The 16,761-nt window shown below is 36.7% G+C and overlaps 3 protein-coding genes across 4 annotated transcripts in view; all 3 read left to right on the forward strand.

Annotated features, from left to right (window-relative positions):
• The first annotated feature begins 1,045 nt into the window (after positions 1–1,045).
• Positions 1,046–3,911, forward strand: LOC110096231. The gene is made up of 2 exons (XM_020822079.1): positions 1,046–1,153; positions 2,820–3,911. The coding sequence occupies exons 1-2, from the start codon at positions 1,046–1,048 to the stop codon at positions 3,909–3,911; spliced, it is 1,200 nt and encodes a 399-aa protein (XP_020677738.1).
• Positions 3,912–8,017: 4,106 nt separating this feature from the next.
• LOC110096076 (F-box/kelch-repeat protein At5g43190) lies at positions 8,018–9,486 on the forward strand. The gene has a single exon (XM_020821848.2). The coding sequence runs from the start codon at positions 8,089–8,091 to the stop codon at positions 9,253–9,255; it is 1,167 nt and encodes a 388-aa protein (XP_020677507.1). The 5' UTR covers positions 8,018–8,088; the 3' UTR covers positions 9,256–9,486.
• Positions 9,487–15,525: 6,039 nt separating this feature from the next.
• LOC110096085 overlaps positions 15,526–16,761 on the forward strand; it is a 2,604-nt gene continuing 1,368 nt past the window's right edge. For both annotated transcript variants that reach the window (XM_020821858.2, XM_028699287.1), the window contains exons 1-2: positions 15,526–15,993; positions 16,069–16,213. In XM_020821858.2, coding sequence (XP_020677517.1) covers positions 15,595–15,993; positions 16,069–16,213 — 544 coding nt within the window. In that variant the 5' untranslated portion in view covers positions 15,526–15,594. The remainder of the gene's footprint in view (positions 15,994–16,068; positions 16,214–16,761) is intronic.

The raw sequence follows: 16,761 nt of genomic DNA on the forward strand, positions 1-16,761 counted from the left end.
AAATCCGACCCGTGACCCGAAATTGACACCCCTAATGTAGATAATCATTCAAAAAGTAACATTTCATTCATGTCTCTTTTTTCATTACAACTACTGCATATAGCATGTTCATAGAAACTTCTAGAACATTCTAGAAAATGGATACAAGAAGAGAGATACTATTCGCTCTGCATCACTTTTCAACCAACAGATGAAGATGAACTGCGTTCAAAGCTCTCCTTTGTTGAAAAGTATAAAAAAATCTATAATGATCAAATTCATTGTTATTTGGAAGTTTCTAACTCTCTCTTCAAACTGGACTTGCATGCACGGTATAGGGAGTTGTGGAGCTGCTCCAATGAGACATTCACAAAAAGGTGAAGGATTAATTAATTAATACTATTATTATTGTTATTATTATTATTTCGATATTTAAATAAAGAAGAATTTTAGGTGCGGAGCCGAATAGATCTCGAATCAATTGAAGGCAATGCTATGTAATCATAGAATGGAGATATTAATTTTTATTTTGGTTTTATTTTTTAAATTTATTTAGAAATAAAACAAAAATAATATAGGTTGATATTGTGATTGAGGGTTTGTATGGAATGGTTTCAAGCTTTTGTAAAGATGATCGTAAAATTGTTATAGAAAAAATAGCTTTTCTGAAATATATTGTAAAAAGTAGCTTGCAAGCACAGAAATTTCGTGAAAGTGACAAAACGTCAAAACATATGGGCCAAAATAGAAACTGTGATGATAGAAAAGGAAAATAATAAGAAATTTATCTCAAACAAATAATGAAAGAAATGTTTCTCAAAGAAAATAGATGTTTGGTATCAACTAAGATTTTAGTAAAAAAGGATTCAGTATTATTTTTTAATTCAATTTAATAAATTTGGGACCATTAAATCTTAGAAATTATTTGATTGTGGATAGGGGTGTCAATTTCGGGTCGAACCCGGAACTGATCCGGGTTCAAACGTGTCGACCCTATCCCGACTCGGGTAGACAAACATGTCAGAAATCCGAACTCGGACCCGACCCGGTGGGTTGCCGGGTTGACATGACCCGACCCGACCCAGTTTTAGGTTCTGCCGGTGCCGAAACGTCGGAAAGTCGGCGGGCTGACGGCGAGAAAGGTGGTGGACGCGACACGCGAGGGCTTGCACAGGCAGGGGGCGGGAATCCAATTTTTTAAAAAAAATTAATGGGTTTTCAGGTTGATTCTGCAACCCACCGGGTCAATCCAAACTCGACCCGTTTTTTCAAACGGGTCAAATACAGGAACTCGAACCCGAACCCGAACCCGAACCCGACCCATTTTGAAATCGGTTCGGGTCCAACCCGAATTTTTCGGGTCGAGTTCGGGTCGGATTTTCGTGTCGTGTCAAATATTGACAACCCTAATTGTGGAGATAAAAATCAAAGGATTTAGATACTCGACAGGGTAGGTTAGAGAAAGAGAAAGAGAGAGAAGCACACAAACGAATAGAGCGCAATAGATTTAAAATGGTTTGATCTTCAACCCTATGTTTATTCTACAAAATTTGACACGTGCTTTGTTCATTACTCTTGGAAGGTTTACCCATCTTGACAATTTAAGTTATAAGTATGAATTTTTACAATTTATTTTCTATTTATAATAGGACCGTCGGTAAAGGCCGCCGGTAATCCCTAATTTTCCTATAATATTTGCTAAGTGAAACGCAGAGGATCCTATTATAGATTTAAGTTGTTAGAAGAAGGATGTTGTCCCTTGATAAGTTCATAAATGTCTAATCCTATAAGTAGCATGGTGAATGGTGTACATATTAGTTTGATACAATTTAATGTAATAAAGGCTATAAATTGTTGGATTGGGATAATTTATGATCATATGTATGGACCTGGTAGCAAAGGAATCTTCCAGCAAATTTTTATATTTTCGAGAATGTTGTATTATTTAGGCATATATGGCCTTCCAATAGAATGAGATTTTGAATATCTGTAAGTGTTTGGTCTTACTTCCTTGGGGCAAATTATTGCGTCCGGTCACCTGACATGCGGACATCCAATCCGGACACGCCATCTCACCCGGATGCACTGGGCCCCGATATTTTTGAGTGACGTGGCGCGTTTTTATTGGTGTTCGGACGAATCCGGACACCGGACACAATAATTTGCCCTTCCTTGATAGGATATCCTCTCGGTTCTTTTAAAGCAGCTTTTTAATTTATTTTTCATTATAAATAAATAAAGAAAATTTTATTTTTAAAATATTGTAATATTTTAGTCAAATAACAATGTATGAAATATGTACGAGTAAATAAACTTGTCACATGTAAGACTAAAATAAATGCAAAGAAGAAACAATTTTAGAATAGAAATAATTGAGTAACATCTCTTGAAACAAAATGGTTGGGAACCTAATTACAAGTTTAAGCTCACGTAACTATGGACTTTGATTGCGTGGAGCCACATGTTTTGGTGTCTTGTTGAACTAATCCCAAACCGTTGATTTTATCAAATTTCTTCAAATTACCTAATCTGATTTGATTTTACTATTCATTCATAATTAGGTGTGAAAATTCAAAATTGTACGGTTAAAATAATTAGATATAATTAATATTGAAAGTTGAAACTAATATTATAAATAACTAAAATGAATCTAAAATATGTCATAATTTTGTGCATATTGATAAGATAACTGCAAATGATAAGCCGGCGCACAGCTCCACTTATCTGACCTCTAAACATCATTAGAGGAACCGGATTAAATTCTAGCCATGGGATTGCTGCCAATTAATCTCAACCGTTCCTTTTGTAACAAACTTCTCTTTTTATACTCTGGACTGTAGCATTGCCGGAATATTGAAAATGAAGGAACAAAGGCTTCTCTAGCATTTTCCCTGTTTTCCTTTCTTCTTTCTTCTGTTTTGCTTGATCCTTGTTTTGTAGGAGTTTTCACATGGTATCAGACCACTCGGAATAGCTTCCTTTCTCTAATGGCGGACTCATCTTCATCATCGTCTTCTGCAACTCTTCACACTGTTGCTGTCGACAGTGACCCTGCCATTCCGCCCAAGCTGAAGTTCTTCATGTCTACCATCAAGACCTTAGTTAATACTCAGCTATCCACTGAAAACTACCCAGTTTGGAAAGCCCAAGTCTACAAACTTTTCTCGGCTAATGGTTTTGAAGATTTTCTCACTGGCGCAGCTTCAAAACCGTCCAAACAAGTAAAAAATCTGGATGGTAGCTTATCTCCCAATCCTCTTTTTCATACCTGGTTTTTAATTGATCAAAACCTTGCTGCTGCCATCTTCTCTACAATCGGATCATCTCTTCTACCGTATGTGCTTAACCTAGATAGCTGCCATGAGATCTGGGTTACCATTGAGCGTCGACTTCAGTCATCCAATAGATCTCGTTTATTACAGCTGAAAAACGAAATGCATCATGTTCAAATGAATGATCAAACTATGGTCCAATACTTGTCTGTTATCAAACAGAAAATCGATGCAATTACCGCTGCCGGTTCGTCTGTACCCACTGAAGATATAATACTGTACACGCTCAATGGTTTACCGCCGACCTATCAAGGCTTTAAAACTGCTCTTCGTACTCAGCTGCAACCGATAAATCTAGATGATTTTTATTCACTCCTATGCAGTGAGGAGCTTAACATCGCAGCTGAGACAGCCAGGGCCACGGTTTACACATCATCATCCACAGATCAGGCATTTTCCTTAGCCACAACTAGAGGTCGGTTTCGTGGTCGCGGATCCTATCAATCCTCAAATCGTGGTCGCTCTACTGGACCTGGACGAGGTCGTGGTCGTACTGATTCCAGTTCTGGACGAGTTCCTAATACCTCTAATCGTGGTGGCCGACCACCTTGCTCCTATGTAGAATGCCAGATTTGTGCAAAACCTGGACATCAGCTGTGAATTGCTGGTACAGACATGATACTACATATCAATCCTCACCTCAAGCTTATCTGGCAACGGACAATCAAGTTTCAGCAGATTGGTTCCTTGATTCTGGAGCTAGTAATCATCTCACGTCGGATGTTTCGCAACTACAACAACCTCAACATTACTCTGGTAGCTCTAACGTTCAAGTTGGAAATCGTCAGCTCTTACCTATTTCCCATACCGGTCAAGGCCTTCTCCCCACACCCTCTCGTGAGCTCTATTTATCTAAAATATTTCATGTCCCAAATCTCTCTCATAATCTTCTTTCTATTCATAAACTAACCAAAGATAATTCTTGCTTTGTATGTTTTGATTCGAATGGTTATGTTATAAAGGATTCCCGGACCAACCGGACTCTCCTCAGAGGTCCCAGTCAATAAGGTCTCTACCCTATTAGCTCAACTGACAGATCGCACATTTCAGCTTTCACGGCCAGTTGCATATCTTCCTCCCTCTGGCACCAACGTTTGGGACACCCGTCGAAGGCCATTCAGTTATTTCTTTCTAAAGAAATAGATATTAGAAAACCTTCTCTTAGTACTTCTCACTGTTCAGCTTGTTCTCGTGCTAAATGTACTCGTCTTCCTTTTCCTTTATCTTCTATTAGGACTACTCAATGTTTAGAATTAATACACACCGATGTATGGGGTCCATCCCCAATTTTGTCAGCTCAATCATATAAATATTATGTTGTGTTTGTGGATGACTTTACTCGTTATACTTGGATTTATCCTCTGTGTAATAAATCTGATACGTTCTCCAAGTTTTTGCATTTTAAATCTTTAGTTGAGAGGCAATTTCAGAAACCAATTAAAATTCTACGATCAGACCGAGGAGGTGAATATATGAGTAATATCTTCAAATCCACATTGCATCAGTGTGGGATAATACATCAAACCACATGTCCTTATACTCCTCAACAAAATGGAGTTTCTGAGCGCAAACATCGTCATTTACTTGAAACTGTTCGTGCTCTTCTCTTCCATGCCAATGTCCCTACAAAGTGGTGGTTTGATGCTCTTGAAACCGCAACCTATCTTATAAATCGTCTACCCACCCCAGTGCTTCAACATAAGTCTCCTTATGAATTACTATATAATACACCACCAACTTATACACATTTACGCACTTTTGGCTGTCTTTGCTACCCTTTATTACCCATTGTCTTCTCTCATAAACTAGCTCCTCGCACTATTTCTTGTGTGTTTCTTGGATATGCCTCTCATTCTAAAGGTTATAAATGTCTTCATATACCTACGGGTCGTATCTATTTATCTCGTCATGTCACATTTCATGAATCAGAATTTCCCTTCCAAAATATTAATTCACAACCTACTACCACTGTCTCTCCAATTAATGTTCCTCCTTCTCTGCTTGTTCCGGTTTCAAATGTCTCACCAACCACTAAAACAGCCTATCCACCTGTTCTGGTTCCTATCCCAGAATATTTAGCCTCCCCATCTCCAAACTCTTCTTCCATTCCCACAGCTGAACCTCCACAGCCAAATGATCCTTCAGCTCTCCCATCGACACAGCCACCTATACCTTCTAAACATCCTATGGTTACCCGATTCAAGTCGGGCAATCTCAAACCTACCAAAATTCTAGATCTTCAACACTCTGTTACACCACCTACTCCCACTAATTACACTCAAGCTGCTCAATTTCCAATTTGGCGTCAGGCTATGAGTGTAGAGTTTGATGCTTTACAAAAACAAGGTACCTGGATTTTGGTACCTCCTTCTCCGACGCAAAATGTCTTGGGTTGTAAGTGGATATTTAAGACCAAATTAAATTCCGATGGGACAATTGCTCGTCATAAAGCTCGCTTGGTAGCTCAAGGTTTTAAACAAGAATATATGGTCTAGATTTTCATGATACTTTTAGTCCAGTTGCCAAATTTCCAACAATTCGTGTTCTTCTAACACTTGCAGTTACCTATAATTGGACTGTTTTACAATTGGATATTTCCAATGCTTTTTTACATGGACAATTAGATGAAATTGTTTATATGTCACAACCAAAAGGATTTGTAGATCCCGAGAAGAAAGATCATGTCTGTCTACTCAAGAAAGCTTTGTATGGACTTAAGCAAGCTCCCCGTCAGTGGTTTGCTACTCTTTCATCATTTTTGTTGACATTTGGATTTTCGAACAGCACGGCTGATCCATCACTTCTTGTCTATCATCATGCTGATGTTCATATGTATATTCTCGTCTATGTTGATGACATCTTACTCACGGGATCAAATCATTCTTCTATTGCAAAGCTTTTGGCTGACCTGCATAACAGATTTAATATGAAGAATCTCGGTCCGGTATCCTATTTCCTTGGCTTGCAGGTCACTCAACAACCAAATGGTATTCATCTAAATCAGTCCAAATATGCTGCAAATCTACTCAACAGAGCCGGTATGTCTGAAGCCCGACCAGTAAACACGCCTCTACCCCTTAAACTCTCGGTTTCACCTGAAAATTCGGTTCCCTACTCTCATCCGGAGCTATACCGGACTCTGGTTGGTTCTCTACACTATCTGACGTTAAGCCGCCCCGATATTATGTTTGCTGTTAATGTTTTATGTCAGCATATGCATCATCCTCAGCTTTTCCATTTTCAACTACTTAAACGGCTTCTCAGATATATTAAAGGCACCATACATTATGGTTTGCCCATTTTTCGGTCTACCTTGCATCTTACTGCCTTTTCTGATTCCGATTGGGCATCCGATTCAACTGATCGAAAATCAATTACTAGCTACTGTGCATTCTTAGGTGAAACCTTGATTTCATGGATTGTTAAGAAACAAACAGTTGTTGCTCGATCCTCGACTGAAGCTGAATATCAGGCTATTGCTACTGCCGCCTGTGATATCATATGGTTGCAACGGTTACTCACTGAATTTGGTGTTCATACCTCTCCAACAAAGCTCTTCTGTGACAATGTGTCAGCTCTTGCTCTAGCTGTCAATCCTATTTTTCATGCTCGTACAAAGCATATCGAAATTGACTGTCATTTCATTCGTGACTGCATCAAAAGGCAACAAATTACCGTTCATCATATTGCCTCTCAGGACCAACCAGCTGATCTTTTCACTAAGTCACATTCTGCTCTTCGTTTTAGCCATCTTCGCACCAAGCTAACTGTTCAACCACCTCTCGTTAGCTTGCGGGGGGATGATAAGATAACTGCTAATGATAAGCCGGCGCACAGCTCCACTTCTCTGTCCGCTAAACATCATTAAAGGAACTGGATTAAATTCTAGCCATGGGATTGCTGCCAATTAATCTCAACCGTTCCTTTTGTAACAAACTTCTCTTTTTATACTCTGGACTGTAGCATTGCCGGAATATTGAAAATGAAGGAACAAAGGCTTCTCTAGCATTTTCCCTGTTTTCCTTTCTTCTTTCTTCTGTTTTGCTTTAGATATGATTGAATATTAAAATATTATATAAATAAATATTAAATATTAAGTATTAGATATTTGAATATGTTTATAATTAATGAGGATGCTTAGGTGGATGAATGTGTTTTAGATAGAATGTGAAACAAGTACTGATGGGCAAGGGTTGGTGTAGCTCCAGTAATAGATAAGATTAGAGATAATCATCTTAAATGATTTGGTCACATAAAACATTGGCCTTCTAATAACCCTGTTAAAAGAGTCGACATATTAGATCTAGCCTATTTTAAGAAAGTATTAATTAGACCTAAAAAGACATTGTTAGAAAGTATTATAAATAATTTTTTTTATTAAATTTTAATGAGAATTTGACTTTTAATAAAACATAATGATCACATAATAGGATAAATACTTAATATTATTATTGTTGTAGTAGTATAAATAATGAGATTTGCATATAAATCCCTAAAAAAATAGAAAATTACTAATGTTGAATCGTTGATGTTGATGCTGAAACATTATTTGATCAGTTGGGCATTCTAGCTTGGTTGAGCAGTACGCGACTACTTGCAATATTTTCTCTTTTAATAATGAGTTTTATAGGATTAGATGATGAATTAAATAATAATATTGCAACTTGACACTATAATTATTATTAATAATGAAAGGAGTCCTTATTCTATTGCTCATTCCTTGGTCGACCAGGCTAAATATCCAGTGTCCCCTGTTTCCGCCATTGACGATTGATCCATGGCTCCTTATAATAGGGAACGAGCCGGCCTCATACGATTCAGCGAGATGGGGTTGGCCGGTAGAACAAGAGCAACGGCGGCCATGGAGATGTCTCCGGCAATCTGGAGCCGGCTACCAGAACATCTCCTTGATCGCATCCTCGCCCTTCTCCCCCTCCATTCCCTTCTCTCACTCCGCTCCACCTGCAAGCGCTTCCACTCCCTTCTCCTATCTCCCTCCTTCCTCTCTCAACTCCACTTGCGTAGGCAGCGCACGACCGCTTACTTCCTCCTCTCCCACCCTCAATTTTCTCACAGCTTTCTTCCACTTTACGACTCTACTTTCGATTCATGGCGCAAGCTTCCCATCACCATCACCTCTTCTTCCTCCTACCAGCTTCTTTCATCTTCTTCCGGCCTCTTATGCTTCGCTATATCGCAACCTTCCTCTTCTCTTCTTGTCTACAATCTCCTCACTCTATCCTCAAAGATCATCGCCTGTCCCAATCAGTCGTCCTGTCCTGCGTCCCTGATTTCCTACCCTTCTCCTTCTCCTCACGGTTACAAGATCTATCTCCCCAGGTCCTCATCCGCCTCTTTCTTTCTATATGACTCCGATTCTGGCTCTTGGACAGGCTTTCCCCTTTTGGAACCCCTGCTCGCCCTCACCAATTCGCATCAAGATCCCGTCCTTTTCAAGGAATTTCTCTATTTCATCACCCCGGAGCCGTTCCGCGTCGTCGGTTTCAATCTAAACGAAGGGAGGTGGGAAACGGAGGTGACTCCCGAGTTGCCGCATGAACTAGCGTTCGTCCGGCTGGTGAGCAGCGACGGAGGGAAGAGGCTGTTTCTCGTTGGTGGCGTGGGAAGGGATGGAATATCGAGAAGTTTGAAGGTGTGGGAGATGGTGGAGGGTGAACAGAGGCGGTGGGAAGAGATTGGGAGGTTGCCGGAGTTGATGTGCCGGAAATTTGTGTCTGTGTGCTATCATAATTACTCGCATGTATACTGTATTTGGAACCATGGGATCTTATGTGTTTGCTGCACGACATGGCCGGAGGTTTTGTTCTACAATTTGGGTAGAGGAACTTGGCATTGGCTCCCTAAGTGTCCGCTACTTCAGGAGAAATGGAGCTGTGGATTTCGCTGGTTCTCATTTGCTCCAGATCTTTATGCTATGGTTTGAAGAATTTACTTTTCTATGTGATTCTTGGTTAGTGCCTGAAAGGTGTTTGTTGATGATTTGCCTCTGTCTTTCATCTTTTCGCTTGCTGCAGTGATTTAGCTTAATAACTTTCAGAGTGAATTCTTATCTGTATATCAGAATTTCGAAAGCGATCTAAGAAATATTTTTTGGTTGATACAATATTAGTATATTTGACGATCAATGAACACTTGTTTTCCCACTGTTCCATAATTTCTTATTTCTTTCAGCTGACAAGATGGCTTTTTTCTAGTTTGGTTAAAATTTGAACATCTTTTAGACAACAAAATCATTAATTGGAATCCCAATATGTCAGTCAACGATATAAATGATAGGTCTGATTTAACCATAATCATACAAATATCATCTGATTCCAGCTGCACAGTGATGAGTTTAGGGCATTTAATTGCTTTCTTGTTGAGTTGCATCTTCAACTTAAAATCCCAAACTCAAAAATATCGTGATTCATCTCCATTCAAACTCTATTTTGCACGCTTATGTGAAGGTAACTGTCTTTCTCTTCTTTTGTGCATTTCTTCGACAAATCCGATTGAGACAAAAAAATCGCGTAGGTGAACAGTGCAATAACAATATTGACGTTGCACTGTTCACCCTCACCGATTAACGATTTTTTTTGCTGTGGGAATGGAGCAAATCAGCTATGCCTTACAGTCGTTTGGAGTTCGGCTGGAGATGCCCAAGCCTTTCAATGAAAATATCTGTTTACTGTTTTGAAATATCTGATTTGTAAATTGCAGCAGAACATTATTATTATTTTTTAAATTTCAGTAAAATTCTTCTCGACTTTATATTTTGCTTGCTATAATCATGCAGCTGTTGATCTTCATTCAACTAAAACTCTTTTTTTTGGTAAAATTCAAGGCTCAGAGTTCTTTTCTTGTATCTGCTTTTCAATTTCTCTTTTGATTATTCTTATATTGGATGGAATACTTCCGTGTAGATTTGGTTAGATTTTTTTTTATAATTTAGTCTTATTTAGGAAAAGTACATATTGGGCATAGCTAAGACCTGAGAGCTGTAGTCCTCGGAGAGTGTCTCTAAAGTTAGACTATTGATGTTATTGTTGATATTCTGCTTAAAATGGATATTTACTTGGAAGTATGGCAGTTATATAGATTTAGGAGAGTACTTTACTTATATTCGATTTATATTTATGTCATAGCATCGTGCAAGGAGTAATTCCAGTGAAATGGATTTCTATTTTTTTTTTGGACTTTAGTCCTATGCATCCTAAAATGTGTTTTGGTCGGATTAATCTTGATATTTTGATCAAGATCCATGCTTTTATAATTCTCCTCAACAAGAATAGAGAGGATGGTGATCCTACTTGTTAGTTTTGTGTGTAATTTGATTGCATCAATCAATCAGGTTGTATTATTGTCTTGGACCTCAATTCCAACAATCAAGCTTGTTGGGAATCCTTCCCTAGCTTAGGTTCGGGTGCTTTGCTCTAGAATTTTTTTCCATATAGTTGTACAATGCTGCAACACTGTGTATTGGAGCGCTGCTATGCGATATAATTTGCTTGGAGACTGATAATGAACAACACATTGTAGCACTCCAAACCCTTGGGCTGCCATGGAGCGTTGCGGCTCTTTAAATCCTAGCTTTGTGGCACTGTCAGTCATATTGGCGACAAAAAGTGGAGCGTCGCGACGCTCAAAACTTGACACCGCGACACTGCGAGACGGGCTAGACAGTTTTGTTTTTCATTTTTCATGAGGGTTGCATCCCTTACTTGTTTATGTATGTTTCTCTTTGTTTGTTTGTATGAAAATGATGCAAGGGTGAAAAGAGGTCATGAGAGAGCAGATATGAGATATCTATATTATTTCTTCTAAATTTTCATAGTTAATTTTTTGGTCTTCAGTGGCTCTATAGTTTTTTTTTTTCTCAATTTCAAATTTTTCCACATTAAATCCTGTTGTTATTTATTTTCACAACAATTTTTTTAATTCTTGTATGTGTTCATATTTAGTTCCCCATTAACTAGCTCCTAGATCATCCTGTCACATCAAGACATGTGAAGATATTTCCATCCAATAGTCTCCAAGCCGTCAGATAGAATCAATGGTCTCATTTGGTTCTATTATTACTTAATTCTTCCGTCAATGTGTTCATCAACTCGAAGGCATTTTGGTCTCGTACATATCTTGAGCAAGAGGCGAGTTGGTTATTCATTGTACTGTATACCCTTCCCCTAAGCAATAAATCATCCCTCAAGGAGTAATGTATGGATGTCTCTTCTCAAGCCCATACATTAGAATAATTATTATGTGCAGACTCCGAATGCTGTTCGGAGATCAACCAGAATGCCCCGCGTTATCCCTATGCTCGGTACCGCGGCTCGGTATTGCTCGGTACCGCGGCTCAGTGTCACTGACATGGCACATTCTGATTGGTTTTGTGATAACGTTCTGCATCTGATCTCCACACAGAGTAATTTCTCCATATAGTAACTTTAGCAAATTGATATTTTGCTTAAATTTTATGTTGACATCAAATCTGACAAGATTTATGAGTAATGTTTCACTTTCAACCACAAATAAATCAACTTTAAAATAGGTTTTTTATGGTATAATAATGAGGCTGATATATGTCTCATTCACTATAATTGAACCCATCAATTATAGACACAAGAAATTAAATGTGAATTTATAGGAAAGGAACGGCCTTACTCTTAAATTTTCTTTTTTGGAAATGCTTTCTAAAATAAATTTTTAGTACAAAGATGTTTTGAATTAGAAGTTTTTTTTTTTTATGAAGTTGCTTTAAAACATAGCAAGAAAATTGTCTGAAATGAAGCCTATACTGATATTTACATTGAGTTTCATACAAAGAGGCGGAGTGGAACGATGGATGAATTATGGATAGAAAATTCAAACTCATTCGACTAGTATTGATCTTGACAAAACTTATGCTTCATTTGAGAAGAATTTCTTATTATTATTTTAACTGATTTAAAAAATAATAAGAAAGCTTTTTCAAACGAAGCCTTAATCAGTGCCATCAATCAATTTCAGAGTGACACTGTTTTAATGAAGATGATGAAAACTGTCTCAATCAAAAGCAAGCGGAAACAAAGGATTTGTCAAAGCCTTTATTTCATCTGTTTCCAAGGTTACATTGGCTAGTATGACTTTGAATGAGGAACTTTTATTACATCCAGTGAACATACGCTCCTCTACGTTCGGTTTTAGGTCAAAACAACGCAATATCGAGTACCGAGTTGTACCGAGTTTTTTAAAAAAACTCGGTATTGCACTGTTTTGATCTAAAACCGAACGAGAGGAGCGTACGTTCACTAGATAAAATAAAAGTTCTTGAATGAGAAGTGGTGCTTTCGAGTACAGCTTTCTCATCATTTACTTTACCAAGTCTAAGAAGATCAACTATACTATCAGTGTGATTTCAGCTGTTGTGTTATGAAATAAATTTATCATATTTCAACTTAGGCTTTTTCTGAGGAAACTCTCTTACTATATGTATGTTGCTTTCAGAAAAATCATAATTTCCGTTTGTTATTATTTTCTTACTGCTTTCAAGAAATATTTCATGTGCTAAGAAGCTACTTTGTACAGTAACTTTTCAAAAAGTTACTTTTCCCACAACAGTTGTATAATCATCTTTATAAAAACTACAACTATCTCAAGTAGACTCTTAGGCTTCGTTTGTGACAGCTTTCTTATTGATTCTTAAAGCAGCTTTCTAGTACAAGGAAGCTGCTTTAAGAAGCAATAAAAAAACCGTCCCAAACGAAGTCTTAGATATATCAGATACTTGATTCATGAGATGTTTTTGCTCAACTCAAAGTGTCCCAATACTGAAGGCTTGTAGTAGTTGTGGAGTCTTGTTTGGTATCACTGTCAAACGCTAGGAGCTTGCTAATTTTCAATGCAGGTTTGATGCTATTGAAGCTGATTCTAATACTTTTGAAAGCTTCATATTTAAAATTCTGATGTGCTTGATTTAGGATTCATTCAGTGCTTATAAAAAGAAAACTTACTAAATAACTAAATTTATTTATCTGATTAATTGTACTTAGAAACAAAATCAACAATCTCTTCACGAATCCATTAATAATAATAATAATTTAATTTTTACATATATTTTTAAAAGTGAAATTTGTTTTGCAAAGTTTTTAATAAGTGGAGATAAAAATTCTATCGTGCATGCAAAATTTGCATTTCGTGCTAAGGTATTTGCGGTAATAGAGAGAGAGTTTATTGAGTTTACTTTGAATGGAAAATTATGTACACCTATTGATAAGTTAAAAGAAGTTCATATTAGATATGATATTTTTTATGTGATACTTTTAATAAGAAAAAAAAAAAAGATATATGGGGGCTCTAGTCATGTTAAAATAATTTCATAAATATAAGTTAGATTTTATATAAAGATGTCCTTCCACATAATTAGAGAATATATTAATAAAATATACTAGACTTGAGCTATGAAATGTTACTTGCGTAGTGAAAGTAGGAGCTTTGAGATGTCAAAGTTGTCTTTAGGTGATGGTAGGTAGTCATATTAGTCAATCTACTTACGCATGAGGAGTTTGGGTGACAAAGAAGATGAGCATCATATATCTTTATTTGTTGAACACTAGGTGTCAGTCACTGGCAAATGCTAGGCAACGACTACTAATCAATAAGGTTTTTCATTTTGTAAGAGGAGATATCAACAACTAAGAAGTTATCTATAAGACATTGTTGGCTGTTAAATGCCAGACACTAATAGGTGTTGAAAAACACTCGACTGGGAACATTTTACATTAGTTAATGATGGATATTCTACTCAGCTGTTGTCCATATAAGAGGAGAGATCGAATACTATAAAGGAGAACTTTGGACATTTGCGACAATGTACACCCAACATTCTTAAGTATCAGATAATGATTTACTAGAAATATTAGACATTGGGCAATGGCAATATTATTCAGTTTTATGAGAAATACTCAAACTCATTAAAATGATCTTCCAATGATTGTCATGGAATTAATAACTAGAGTTAGTGTATTGATATTTCTCTTTTTATAACTCCCTTCTCCCCCTTAGATAGGCATGGTTTTGGTTCTAAAAATGAGATATTGTTCAAATATTGAATTTTTTGTCATTCCCATGAATGTAAATCAACTTAGACCAAAATCAGATATTAATCATCTCAAAATTTGGGTGAAATCTCATAAACAAAAAAAGGTTCTATAAAGGCGTCCAACCATAATCATATATTCATCAACTCTATGGCCTACAATTTCTACAATTAGGATGAATTTGATTGAGGAATCTCATATGTTTTAAGGGTTTATCATAACATAAACTTTCAACCCATTGAACCTTCTTTGTAGGGCTATAATCAAAGTACCATATAGCTATTAGATCTTTGGAGTTGGATACACTATATTTCTTTGTATTCTATTTGATGATCAATATTTATTATTTTGAGTGTGCATAATATTTCAAATTTATCCATTTGACAATATTAACATTCATGTCATTCTTTTAAACTATCAAACTTGCGTATTTGTGCATGTCATAATCAAATAGTTTAAAATTTGATAAAAGTGAAAAATAAAGGCTAAATTTTGTTGTGAATTTTAATATTTAATTGATAATTTATGAATTAGAGGTAGAATGAGGTTAGTTTTATAAATAGTTAAGATTTGAATGTCTATTATATCATTTACTTTAGTATTTTCACTATTTTGAATGTTAGTGTGGATGGAATTAGAATTAAAAGTTTTTTTTTATTCATATCATGTTTGATTTGATTTATATGGTGAATCTTTTGATAAGGAGAAGTTTTAATATGAAGAAAAGAAAATTAGGTGAAGATATTATCACAAAATTATGAGTAGAATGGATTTTTGGAAAATTTGAAATTATTTTGAGATGATAAAATAAAATTTGATTAATTATTTATATATAATAAACATCACAAAATAAATTCAAATATTTTTAAATCAACCTTACCAAAATTTTATAGAAAATCCAACCTAAATTTTCTCAATTTTAAAAGTAAACGTAATTTAAACTCTATTTTGAAAAAAAGTAAGAAGAATTCAGAATTTAAACAAAATTAAATATTATATTTCATTTTTTAAAAGTTAATATTATCATAAATTTTTATATAATTTAAATATTAGAATATAATGAATGTAAATATGGAAATTTTTGTTATTAAATACGTAAATAGAAAATAATTTTTGTTATGTTTGTAAATCGCCAAAAATCAAATACCAAAATCAGGTCGTGTTATATTAGGAACTTCACAGAGATCAGTGTTCGGGAGCTCTTGATAATGGCGTACCCACCGCAGTTTCACATGGCTCTCTCCTCCCCTCCCGCCTCCTCTCCACCAAACCTACCTCTTCCGACTATGCCGGAGATCATTGATTCCTCCCGGTCCCAAGGCCTCTGTCTCCGCCTCCACACCCTCGGTCCATTCTTCCGCGTAACAGCCGAAGGACTCACCGGAACAGAGCTCGGTAAAGCTGAGGGCTTTATCCATCCATGGTTTGGCGGAAAGGTTCTCCACCTCGACTCCATACGCATGAAGAGGGAGACGCTCGCCATGAAAAGGTCCATCTTTGGCCTCGGACTCTTCGTCGGCGCTGTGGCCATTCGCCATGGCTTCGACTGCGGTTGCCGCCGGGCCGAGCTCCTTGCCATTAATGATACTCCGGCGTTCCACTCTAGAGTAAGACGTGATAGGAATTTTTTCAGGTCGGAATTTCGTCGAACACCTTCTGTGCTAATTGGAAAATATTTTCAGCTGGTACGTTTCTATACAAGGATGGGTTTCAGGGCGGTGCACGAAGTGGATGGTTCGTCGATGGTGGACCTGGCTCACATGTTGGTATGGGGAGGACGAGGAACTCGGATGGATGCGGATATCGAAAATCTTTTGAGGAAATGGAGTAAGCGCCTCAAATCTTGAACTAATTTTTGTATGTTTTTTGTTAATAATATATTTTTGAAGTTGTAAGTATGACATTATTTTAAATCCAAGAAGGGTTATGCTATGCTCCAAATTTAATTATTTGAGTGAGTTTTTTATAAGAAATATGAGTGAGTTGACTGAGTTCGAGATTAATTAGCTGTCCATAGCCAATTTGTAACTAGACTTAGGATCTATTTGGGATAATAAAGTTTTGAGATGTCAACTATAATTTTCTTTGTCTACTTCTATTTTGACATTTTCTCTTTATTTTTTTTAAAATTTATGAGGTAGAAAACAATTTTTTATAGTCAGAATAGCTAGGTTGCTTTCTCCACTATAATTTTACAACAAATTCTATAAAAAGCTCTAGCTGTCTCAAAAAAAAAAATCTTTCTTTTTTGGTAACGGGGATCTACTCGCTACCACCTCAGCTTGGGAGGTGCTTGACGGAGTAATTAATCCCTCTGCTGACCTAGAAGAGGCACCCACTCCTACATAACCTCCTGGCCCGCACTTGTTGAGACC

This window comes from Dendrobium catenatum, unplaced genomic scaffold, assembly GCF_001605985.2.
Source record: "Dendrobium catenatum unplaced genomic scaffold, ASM160598v2 fragScaff_scaffold_1228, whole genome shotgun sequence".
Lineage (NCBI taxonomy): Eukaryota > Viridiplantae > Streptophyta > Magnoliopsida > Asparagales > Orchidaceae > Dendrobium > Dendrobium catenatum.

Bases quoted from the DNA above. Each gene is read 5' to 3' on its own strand.
- LOC110096231 (XM_020822079.1), top strand. From the start codon at position 1,046: ATGACCCGACCCGACCCAGTTTTAGGTTCTGCCGGTGCCGAAACGTCG. The intron at 1,154-2,819 runs GCAGGGGGCGGG...TCTGGACTGTAG, and splicing joins ACACGCGAGGGCTTGCACAG to CATTGCCGGAATATTGAAAA.
- LOC110096076 (XM_020821848.2), top strand. From the start codon at position 8,089: ATGGCTCCTTATAATAGGGAACGAGCCGGCCTCATACGATTCAGCGAG.